Source organism: Mixophyes fleayi, chromosome 3, assembly GCF_038048845.1.
Source record: "Mixophyes fleayi isolate aMixFle1 chromosome 3, aMixFle1.hap1, whole genome shotgun sequence".
NCBI classification, from domain to species: Eukaryota; Metazoa; Chordata; class Amphibia; order Anura; family Limnodynastidae; genus Mixophyes; species Mixophyes fleayi.
Window position 1 is genome coordinate 236826570 of NC_134404.1, and position 12824 is coordinate 236839393.

General features: G+C 41.2%; 1 protein-coding gene across 1 annotated transcript in view; it reads left to right on the forward strand.

Moving 5' to 3' along the window:
* The window catches only part of LOC142143230 (chitin synthase chs-2-like), a 182243-nt gene extending 174317 nt beyond the window's left edge, over positions 1 to 7926 (forward strand). The window contains exons 18-19 of the mRNA XM_075200941.1: positions 6309 to 6369; positions 7521 to 7926. Coding sequence (XP_075057042.1) covers positions 6309 to 6369; positions 7521 to 7589 — 130 coding nt within the window. The 3' untranslated portion in view covers positions 7590 to 7926. The remainder of the gene's footprint in view (positions 1 to 6308; positions 6370 to 7520) is intronic.
* Positions 7927 to 12824: the final 4898 nt, after the last annotated feature.

Consider the following 12824-nt stretch of genomic DNA (forward strand, 5'->3'; position numbering starts at 1 on the left):
TCAAATTCTGAAACACCGCTGGGGCATTGCAAAGCCCGAAAGGCATCACCAAATACTCAAAATGGTCATCATGGGTATTGAATTCATTAAATGAGGTGGAAGTTCGGTGGCTTTCTTGATATTACAGAGGCCAAAATGCAATTACCCACAGCACCTGAATCTAGAAGAGTGGACAGCATAATGAAATGCTCCCCATAAAAGATAAGGACAGGGAAAAGAAGATTCTCTTTTTGAAAAGAGTCGCGGAGAGGAAGAGCAGACAAACCTAGCCTTTTCTGTGGGGAAATTTCCAGGTAGCAGTTCAAACTGAATCGCACATTAATTTAAAAATCCTCTACATAGCTTGGGATCTCCAACAAATGTAGGGGGGTTTAGGAATCCGCATCTGAGAGGAGGAGGTACTAGTAGAGAATGGAACAGTCTCAGCCATAGTAGTCGAGGATCGGGGGGTTGCTAAGGTATTTTGCAGGGAATCCAGGCGGACAGATAATCCTTGAAGAAATTGCATGAGACGTTCCTGATTGGCTATTTGTTTCTCCACTCTCCCCAGCAAATGTTGTAATATGTCCTTTGGAGTAGGATCTCCTACTGGGTCCATATTGGTCATTGCAAACTGTTACGGTGTGCAGGTAAAAAACCTGTGATAATCCTAATTGGCAGCGGCAGACCAGGGGCGCAGAATCTAACGAGTTCACCGTTGTTCGCCAAAAACCGCCGCAAGGCGGGATGAACTTAGCTGCCGATATCTCGCAGGTCGCAGTTCCCTGGACTGTCTCAGGATGTAAAACAGGCCTAAAGGAAGGATGATATTCCCAGAAGATAGCGCCAGGAATAATGATAATGGAAGAATCATGTGTATGGATGCACACAGAATAGCAGGCTGGCAGGGATCTAGTACAGTGAATCAGACATAGGTACTGACTGGTTAGGATCGGGTACATGGGTAGTCAGAAAATGCATAGCCAGATGAGCCAAGTTCGCTACACAGGTGATCCAATAATGCATAGTCAGATAAGACAAGTTCGGTACACATGAGATCCAGCAAACATAGTAAGGCATGCCAAGTAATGATACACAGGGGATCCAGCAGCAGTAGTCACTCCCAGAGAGAAGGGCACACAGAAAAGACAGCATTCAGACGCTCAACAACTAAGTTGCACTGACACAGGCAGTGTGTCAGTGCAGCGTCTAAATAGTGAGAGCACTTTCAAAATACCTGCCCCGACAGGCGGATCATGTGACCCGCCACCCAGAAGTGCCGGGATCGGGACGGATGAAGCAGCGCTGGAGCGAGTGACAGATAAGTATGTTACATGTCTGTAGTTGGACCGTAGCTCCAACCTACTGCAGGCATTACAATTCCTCAGTGGGGCTCCTACCCATTCTCATACATGGTAGGGCTGGGACTCACTACCACACACTCTGCTCCAAGGGCTTCCAGGCTCTGAACAGTATCTGTGGCAGAGTTCTGTCCTGCTCTCACTTCACTTAATACCTCTGAGACCCTACTCCAACCGATACAATGGTCTTCCCATGTGCCACACTTGTCTCGCATCTAGGCGGACTATAATCCTAGCCTAATGCCAGGGTCACCTGTCTGTGATCCCCCTTGTGCGATACGCCCCACTATTCTGTACTTCCCGAAGGGTGAACACACTGACCCCGAGCCAGTACCCTTGTCGCCATTGGATCCTTTTGCAGCTCCCAACTACTGGTTACTGGTACCCAAGCAACTATGCCACTGACTGTAGCGTGCAGGTTTGGTGCTTCAGATATTCGAGGAGCCCGGGACCACACCCCGTGTGTAATCCCCTGCAGCTCTACCTGGCTTGCCTAACCGGGACTGGGTGATCCCACTGCTTGCAGCCAATTGTGATGACACCGGGTTCATTGTAACCCACTGTGCTGCTCTGCTGGCCTACCTGGTAGCTATACAAGGTTCAAAATCACCCAGGCAAATATTCAAAATAAAGTAGACTGGTTTATTTGACAAAATGGTAGCACCAAACAGCAATAAACATATTTAAATAATACCCTGCAACAAAAAACATTACAGTCTGGCACAGACAGCATACAGGTTATAATGAAAATACCTCACCAGTTTCCTAGCCACTCTCAGGGAGTGCTGTCTATCCAAACTTCTTGCTTCTAGCAAGGCAACGGTTCTGAGTCACTGTCACTGGCAGACACACAGTTCCCCAGGACCTGGAGAGCTAGATCAGGGCAAAGGCAGTACTCCAAGGACCGATTGCACCTTTCTTGTCAGCGCAGAGGCCTAGGCCTCAATGCCAGTCTGACTTCAGCTATCACTGGGTAGTGAATGCCAATTTGCTGTTCTCTGGAGTTGGTATTTAAAGGCAGAAATGACCTTCTCATGAGTTACAGGACCTGCCTGATTGGTCCTTTTCTGTGTTTACCTTTTCACAGATAGATGATTTGCTCTTCATACAATTATTTACAGGTTCTGTTCTGTGGTTATACAGCAGACATTGTTTAAACAAGTAAGATTAATATCCAGAGACATTACATTTAAATATATAATGTAGTCATCTATCTGTTGACCTTTTCCCTATGCTAGTACACATAGACACACAGCTAAACAAAGACAAGAGACCCCCCTGGTGTGATGTACATTCATACAGGACTGGTGGACAATAATACTTTTGCCTAGGCTGAAACAATGGACTAGTTTGCAAGATAAGAAAACCATACTGGCAGACATTTTACTACTTAAGCTAGGTACACACTACTACAAAATTCTAACGATGCGATATTTTACCAATTTAGCTAACGACAAAAAAAAAAGTCCCGATCAGCATGCCGATACATGCGTACACACTACACTCAATTACCTCCAGATCTGTGCTATTCATCTGTCATTAACTATCAGATGAAAAGTAGCAGCATAGTGTCTCTCCATAGTGTCCTCTCCTGGTACCCAGCTAAACACATCCTCAGCATCAAATGCAGCAGCAGTGAGGTTTTTTTTATCGCAATAAGACTGTAAGCTTTACAAGGGATCTAATAAACTGCAGGGAGCTGATGCCGAGACCCAACTTTACCTTTGTTTGAACTCCACATTTCTAAAATTATATTCCCAGAGTTGCATTAAATCACATTTATCAGTGTGTAGTAACACTGGATTGCATGGACCAAACTATTTCTATCACTGAAGTATTTAACAGCATATTATAATATTGTTCTGCTAGTGTTTCAGATTGTTTTATAAGTGTATCCAACCTGCCACATTGTAAATTGTATCTTGCTACAATGATACTTCCTTTCCTGATGTAACAAAAATGTTGCATTTATTTTGTAATAATGCATAGTAGTGAATTTCTGCCTTCTTTGTTCTCCTACGCTGCCTGACTCTCTCCTTTCATGTGCTGTCAATGACAGCCTCTCAATGTAATATGCCGTGTGGAGCAAGTGTGTCTATGTTTTAGTGCCCGTTTACAGCTACGGTGCGTGGTGCAATAAATCTTTCCTGGCCATAAATGACAAAAACCATTGGTATATAGGAAAGGCCCCTCGGACTTTTAACTCTTTATATTTCAAGAGTGAAATAAATCTTAATTACTACCAGAGAAACACATGAATAGCGGAACACATTGCATATGTGTCACAATGGGTTAAAAGGAATAATCTGCACTTAAGAGCTGTCAATCTTTCATCACCTCGAGTCTACTTTTTAACTCCCTTCAGCAGTTTGCATAAAAAAAGAATTTCTTACAGCTCTTGCAGAAGCATCTCCTAAACCTTGTCCGGCATACAGCAATCTCTGCTGTCACAACGGGACAAAGTAAAGTAAAAGTGTAAAAGTGTACACTCCTGTGCCATGCTGATGACAGTCTCCTTGGTGGCAGAATACTCATCCTCTTTCATGAAAGCATTATACAGGAACGAGTCTCCCTGAAACTCATGAAAATCCAGGATCAGGGCAAGTGACAGGCGCATGAATGAAATAATCTTTACTAACTGAAACAGACCCAAAATTTGACGATCTGTGTCATTTCATATACTTTAGTGACAGAAAACACTCGCTTCTCAAACCACTTGTTAGCACTGTACTACTTAGCATATTAATATACTGTATAATGCACAGCATGCAGCCTGGTAACTGGAGCAGGGTGTAACTGTCACTGATTTCTCCGGGTAACACAGGGGCTGTCACTGTGCAGGATCGGAAGGTGATCGGAACAAAATTATTAAACAGTATGACCAACCAAATTAAACGACAATCGGTACTTTGGAACGATTGTCGTTCATCGTGAAAGTATACACACTAATGCAATATCTGGCCGAGCAGTCGTTTATCGGGTGATTGGCCCGATAATTGACTGAAAAAACTGCAGTGTGTACCCAGCTTTAGTAAGTGCACTTTAGTGATTGGAAACCTCTCATTTAAATACCGAGATTGGACATTTGGATCTAACCTTCCGATTAAAGTGTTATATACACAGAAACACATCAATGTTTTTGGAGATCGTGATAAGAAACCAATCCACTTTTGTTTTATATTTGATTGAGCATAATACCCATTGTGAGTATTAACAGAATAGGTTTAGTCAAACTAAAACCATCTTGGCACTTAAATGAATGGCTCCTGCTGCTTACACTGGAAGGACAATAGATTGCAAAGTCATCACATTTACAGTGGGAACCTTCTGCCTCTTTACATCAAGCTGGAATTCTGCTAATTGAAGAGGTTATTACATGTTTTGTACATTCACCTGTATAAACTGTTTCTCTCATCATGATACTGGATTCATATGAGACTAACTGTGCTGCCTTTCAGTGAGACTTTTGAAATTCGTTCTATTTTGCTGAAAATAAAATTAGTTGATGCTCTTTACCAACAGGGTTCCCATCGTCATGTTTATACACATTTTTCATATTGGATTTAAATGATCGTCGATATTAATTAGAGATGCTCGGTCTCGGTTTTCGGAAAAACCAAGCCCACCCGAACATAGCCGATCCGAGAACCGAGCCGAGCCAGCTCGGTACTTTCGCGCGCCCTCTGAGCTGAAATCAAGGCAAAGCGTCATTGACGCGTTGTTGGATCTCGTGAGTTTGGATTCTATAAATACCGCCCTCCATGGAGATCCTGCACCATTTCACAGAGAGACACAGAAGGGGTAGCAGGGTTGTTGGCAGTCTCCAGTGCAGTTGGGCAGCGTCATAGTTAGAACAGAAAGAGGAGGGGTGGCAGTGTTCTTCAAAGTCTCCAGTGGCATTCTACAGAGTTATAGCTCACACAGAAACATGAGAAGTGGCAGATTTCAGTGCTGAAAGACAAATTATAAGGCTGGCAATGTTCTTCAAAGGCTCCAGTGACATGCTACTGTGCCATAGCTCACCCAGAAACAGGATAGGTGGCAGGGTTGAGTGCTGAAACAGAAATCGTAAAAATAGGGCTGGCAGTGTTGTTAAAAGTCTCCAGTGACATTCTACTGTGCCATAGCTCACGCAGAAAGTGAAACAGGAGAGGTGGTAGTGTTTAGTGTTGAAAAACAAATTCCAACAATAGGGCTGGCAGTGTTGTTAAAAGTCTGTAGTGACATTAGCACTGTACTACTTAGAATATTAATATACTGTATAATGCACAGCATGCAGCCTGGTAATTGGAGCAGGGGTAACTGTCACTGATTCTGGGTAACACAGGGGCTGTCACTGTGCAGTGTGCAGGATCGGAAGGTGATCGGAACAAAATTATTAAACAGTACGACCAACCAAATTAAACGACAATCGGTACTTTGGAACGATTGTCGTTCATCGTGAAAGTATACACACTAATGCAATATCTAGCCGAACAGTCATTTATCGGGTGATTGGCCCGATAATTGGCTGAAAAAACTGCAGTGTGTACCCAGCTTTACAAATAGAATATATACAAGTTTAAATATGACTGACAAATATGGTGAACAAGAGGGCTAGAAAAAGTATGTTTTTATAGTCCACAGTTTGTAGCACATAATTGCAACTAGATTGTTATACGCAGGCTTCTTCTCTGATGCTCTGATTTTAAGGCTAAATCACTGTTTTGTTTTTTTGTCAAAATTACTTTCTGGGTAAATGCTTTGCAATGGGCACATATGTTTTGCAAAAGGAAAAGATCAGCTTTTGCCCTGTACTACCATAGTTTTAAGTGTTATAAATAAGCCTCCATGTTATGGTTCAAAATATGTAGTTCTATTCTTGTAATGCCATCATGCCTAACATGTCTCTATATTTTGCATAGTTCTAGTATAAATGTTCTAAAAATGTGCTTATTAATAACAAATATATATTTTTAATTTCAATAGAATCTATACTGGAATTCATTTTATTGCCTACCAACAAACAAAGCAAAAGACAAACAATCAGGTAAGTTAACTGTGTAAATCAAAACCTTTTCTTTCTTTATTAAGGTCAAGGGTTTATATGAACAATTCTATGATTCCTCCTAAATACCAGAAAAAAATAATCATTATGAATAATAAATAGAGAGTATAAGCAGCCACAGGAATTTCTTATGTTTAGTTATCTAAACTTGCAAACTAGGCTTAGGTTCAAAATACTGACCACTGAAAGTAGTCCTATAGATGCAATAATGCCTGAGTTATGTTCTTACTCACATTATAGTCACTGTAGCTATATTGAATTACAAATTGGATGTTAAGAAATATTACCTTCTTTCTGGGGTTGAATGTAATTGGAATGGAGCTCTTTTTATTCCTTACAAAAGCTAACCCAGGCATATGTATCATTCTTATTTTGATCTGCAAACAATAAATTACTAATTTAGAGATTTGCATTTAGAAAATAGTTTCAAAACCACATTCAAACAGCTTAAAGTTTCCTTGTCTGTTGATTTTTAAATTGAATAGTAAAATGCATGCAAGACACACATGTACAGGGGGGGGTCGAGAGAGGGGGCAGTTACAAAGTACCGGGGGGGGGGGGGGGGGCTTGCCTGCCTGTGTTGTGGGAGGAGCCACCAATCTGGTGTGACTTCGCTCCCTTCAGTGGCAACAGAAGGGGCCCCAAGAAGTTGCTATATCGGGGCACAAAATTTCTCTTTGTGGCCTTGCATATATATTTCTATTTGAAATATGTGTGTCTTGTTGCCTGTTGCTTGCCTGTGATTTGAGTTATGTCTACTTAATTTCTTAAAAAGAAACACAAATGAATAACATGAGACACAATAAATTATCACTTGAATGATAATTATAGTTCCTATATGAATGCATCAACTTACAAAATAGTTTTTCTTTCACAGGCAGTACATTTCTTTTATTTTCATGCACAAACATAAATCCATACTATATGCCACAATAATGCTGTAGATATCAGACACCAAAATGTTTGTTCAATAGCTATTAGTATAAAGTATATGTTTATAATCTTGTGAAGAACATTTTTTAGGTATTAATGTTGCTGCAAACTGCTGTTAACAACTGTATTTACAACTGTGGCTTTTCCATCACATGATGATCTATTGATATCCCTAATTCTTTTTTTTTGTGCTTTTTCAGAGTGCTGTTCTAGAGTCGGATAATGAAACAAGAGGGGACACCATTCAAAATACATATTTAGTAGACTGAATTGTATGACATAATACTGAAAATTAAAATGGAATGTACTATGCTAAATAAATATATTAAGGGTTCTATGTATCATGCAAATATGGAAGACAGAGTGAGGCATTCCCATTCCTTCCTCCATATTTGTGCAGTCCTTAGGGATGGACAATGGGGGGGTGGTCATGCCTGGAGGAGGAGTCAAGGAGTTGTGAAGTGCACCACATGGTAATAGGAGTAATCATTACAGTGCAACTTGCTGTACTACTTCCTCTCCTCCTCCCTTCCTTGAAATCCTTTGTCATCTCTGAGGTGGTGAAGGTAAGCTCTGGTCTGTTTTGGAGCACAGCTCTATACCAAAAACGAATCACTTGGGCTCTATATACAATAGTACATAGAGCCCACAACACATTGTTACTTTATATAGCTTGGAGTAAGAAAAAATTCTTTTTTAGAGCCACTGGCACAAAACCCTCTGGTCCACCCAGTTTTCATATGTATTAAAAATGTTATTGTTTTGCAAATGAAAGTAAAATAAAACAATAGGAAAATCAAATCATGGTTGGTTCACTCATCTCTAGTCGCAATCATGTTGCGACTAGGAAGTTATCTCTTTTGCTTCAATCATGAAATCTATGTAAAGGACAAGATGAACGTATAGTACATTAGCATACAGTAGTTTTTCTGGTACTTTCAGCTGCAGTCACAGAATGTTCCCTTTAAAATGTAAATATATAGATCCTGATTCATTGAGGAAGGTAAATCCTGATAAGTGCCATATTTTGCATTAACTTGTTCTGTGCATGCTCAGAAATGGACTATACGCCAGAGAATTTTATTCACCTATAATAAAAAGACCTATTTCCCCCAAACAACCCCAAAATTAAATTAATAGTAATCATATTTATGAAATAAACCTATTTCCTACCATACATTAAATAACTTGCATTCACTTTTAAGAAATAGCAATATTTTTTCCAAAACTCTGCCACACATTTAATTAATAGCGCCCAAACCACTAAAATGAATCATCTCACCCTACATTAATAAGTCTGCACCAACCCCACTATTAAATTAAATTGTCCTACCATCACCCCACAAACAATATAACACACATTAATTAGCCACTACCTACCTCACACACTACATTGCCACAAGCCTCTTGTGCCATCACACACACTATATTGCCTCAAGCCCCTTGTGCCATTATACACACTATATTGCCACAAGCCCCCTGTACCATCACACACATTACACTGTCACAAGCCCTTTGTGCCATCACACACACACTACATTGTCACAAGCCCCCTGTGCCATCACACACACACTACATTGCCACAAGCCCCGTGCCATCAAACACACTACATTGCCACAAGCCCCGTGCCATCACACACACTACATTGCCACAAGCCCCCTGTGCCTTCACACAAACACACTACATTTCCACAAGCCCCCTGTGCCATCACACACACTATGTTGCCACAAGCCCCCTGTGCCATCACACACATTACACTGCCACAAGTTCCCTGTTCCATCACACACATTACACTGCCACAAGCCCCCTGTGCCATCACACACATTACACTGCCACAAGCCCCCTTGTCAACATACAGACACACAACATTGACATCACCCCTCCCCCCACTGCCCTCACACACAACACTGACATCAGCACCCCTCACTTAGCTTTATGTGCTCTTCTGCTGCATCGTTCCTCACTGCTCAGTGAGCACTTCCTGTCTGAGGCCAATCAGCAACAGGCCGCCTCACGATTGGCTGCCTGTTGCCACTGACCACCAATGACTTGATAGTCACCCCCCCGATGCGCGCTGACTCCCCCGACCCCCCCCCTCCTCCATCCGCGCCGGGTAGGGAAAAAGAAATAGAAAAAAACAACGTCAGGCACACCAGGCAAGACAGGGGTTTCCAGAGACTAGGAAACCTGCCCTGCGTGTGCGCCTGCACTTCATCAACGAAGAGGCCAGGATTCGGGAGGTTGACCAGATTTGCCAGGAGTCCGGGTGAACTCTCAAAAATTCAGACATTCCAGGAGCATATATATATGTGAATTTCAATCTAAGAAACAGACAATGCATTACAATTTATCTATACTTACATTACACAGTACTTGCAGTCTTCATTAGTCTTTTCCACCAACTCAAACAGCTCACAATAAATGTAAAGATATCATCTTTATACACTATGTATTCACTATAATGTACTGTAACTGCATTCACCAACAGTATAACCATAACAATTCCATTCAAACATTGCAGATAAGCAATACATATTAACAATTACCGTTTGATCTACTTATGTACCACAATCTACACACAGTTACATCATTGTTTTACTCAATCTAACCTTTCCATTAAACACAAACTCCATTCTATCTGCACTCAAACAATTCAAACCCAATTTTTATATTCTGTTTAAACTTCACATATTTATGTTATCTTACCCATGTACCATCCAAACCATTCATGGTCCATTTCTGACCATGCTGCCTTACACTGCAGCTTCTATATATTTTCCATAAATACTTGCTTATCCATGAAGTCTCCAAAATAGATGTGTGTCTCTCTCTCTGTCCAGCAAGGGAAGAAACAGAAACATGTGTTTTTCCCAATTGAACCCCGAAGGTGGGTGGAGTCTCAGTATAGGTTTCTTTGGCACCTCAAGATATGTTAATTAAGCAATGACCTAAGCAGCTCCAATTTCTATACCAGAATTCAGGTTTATGAAGGTGAAGGTGTGTACAGCTTTGCTGGACCCTTCTATAGATATGTGATATACACAGGTGTGCGCTATTGCTGCAGGTACACAAATACACACAGTACCGCAATGACATCATCTCTGGTGATGCATTCTTAATGAATCTCCTGATAAATGCATTTCATAAAAAAAAAAAAAAATGTTTTAATGTATTTTTAATAATGATTATATTATTAACAGTTGCTATTTTTTGATAATCTGTCACGGGCACTAGGAGTCTTTACCCAGTATCACCCGCTGATGGTCTTATCAGAGCAGTAGAGTTGGTATATGATACTCTGATGGCAGGGTGATAATGGAACTGGAAACAGCAGATGGTTAGAGAATGCTCAGAAAGTCTATGACTAGCAGCACTGGTAAACAATAGGTAACTGAACACGAGGATCTGGATGGACAAGGACACGTGAGGGTAGTCAGTGGTCTGCGCACGGCAAGTTGTACCACTGCTATAGTGAGAAGAATGTCCAGGAGTAATAAGGAGGTGGGAGTCAGCGGTCTGTGTATAGCAAGTTGTACCGCTGTCTGTAGTGAAGGAATGGAATCCAGGTGAAGGTAACGGGGAAGTCAGTGGCCTCCGGTCTCCGGAGGCAGCGGATAGGAATCAGCTGCTGGAGTCACGAAGAAACACAGGAGAGTTTGCAGTAATCTGTAGCTGTAGATACACGGAGGCAGCGGATAGGAATCAGCTGCTGGAGACACTAGGAACACGAGGAATAGAAGTGGTCTGGAAACCACAAACGGCAAACAGGAATCAGCATCAGCTGAACACACGAGCAGGCACTGGAACACCTTCAGAGACTCATGAGGAATGAGACTCCAAGATCAGGCAACGTGGTATTGACCACAGGTGCTTAATATAGGGAGTGTTGCCTGATCAGCCAATTAAGTTAAAGGAACAGAACTGAAGGGTAAAAGGGACTGCACATGCGCAGTACCTCATAATAATGGACGGACACGGTTCCTAGCTACCTTAGAAGTAGCACTCACAGTCCGGTGAGTGACATAATCTTTATATTGCACATATGCATTGTGTGTATTGTGGAGTGTGTTGTGTTTGTCTGCATACGGCAAGTGACATATAGGCAGAGCGTACTGTGACAGAAGCACTGAAGAAAGTGATAAGTGACAGATATACTGTGTGTATATATATATATATATATATATATATATATATATATATATATATACATATGTCCTGAATTTCTGTCATATGTGTTTTAAAACCCCAGGGAGATTGTTTATATTTGGGAAGGTTCTGAAAGAGTGTTTTTGGCTGTAGCAAAAGCTAGTATAATGGACCCTGGGGTTGTGAATGGAGAGAGAAGGCGGGCTCCATTTATCAGCCCATTTCAGATCTTCCAACATACCAGACATTCTGCTGGTAATCAGGAATTGCACCTGTAAGGTGTTGATAAGCTGTGTGTTTGCACTTGGGATACATGTCAGATGCCTGAAAAGAGACACTGCAATTTGTTAACAGTAAGTGCTGTTATTTTGTATGTGTGAGACTTCAAGTCCTTCATTTGTGAGAGGGTATTCATTGCATATTAGTTAGAAGCCAGACAGGCTAGGATTTTGTATATGTTTTGTTTATTTTTGATGCTGGTGCATATAATTAGTTGAGGCTATTTGAACAAAGGCAGTGGACTGGTGTGATATATTTCCCTGATGAACGTAAAATGCAGTGCCTGATCTTGAAGTAAAAAAATATATTTTTGCCTCAGAACAGTTAAAAGACCCTACTTTGGCTAGAGTAAATGTAAAAGCGGTTGATGGAAACCCTGTAGAGCCTGATAGTAGGTTGTCATACACTCACATGGCAATGCGTCAAGGGTTGATGTATCAAATGTCCAAAAAGGAAGAGGATATTGTGGAACAGTTAATAGTTCCTAAGGCCTAGAGAAGAACAGTGTTAGAGCTGGCACATAACTGCAGGGTATCCAGGCTAGAATAAGACCTCAGAAAGAATTTGTGGCAATTTTTCTTGCCAGGGGTCCATAAATATGTATCTGACTACTGTGCATCCTGTCCTGAGAGTCAATTCCATGCTCCTAGCCCACATTAGAAAATTCTGTTTGTCCTGTTACCTATTATTGAGGTCTTGTTTGAAAGAATAGATACTGGATTTGGTCAGACCTCTAATAAAGCCTGCACGGGGCCATCAGTATATTTCTGGTAACACTGGATTACGCTGCCAGATACCTGGAAGCAATACCATTACATAATACATCAGCAAAGGCTAGGGAACTGGTACATGTCTTTAGCAGAGAAGGGATACCTACAGAGATCCTCAATGACCAGGGTATACTATTTATGTCCAGAATTATGAAAGAATTGTGCCGCCTGTTTAAGGCTACTTAGTTGAGGACCTCTGTGTATAACCTTTAGATGGATCGCTTAGTGGAGAGGTTTAATAAAACTTTAAAGCATATGCTAAAGAAGGTAGTACATAAAGATGGGAAAAATTGGTATTGTTTATTATTC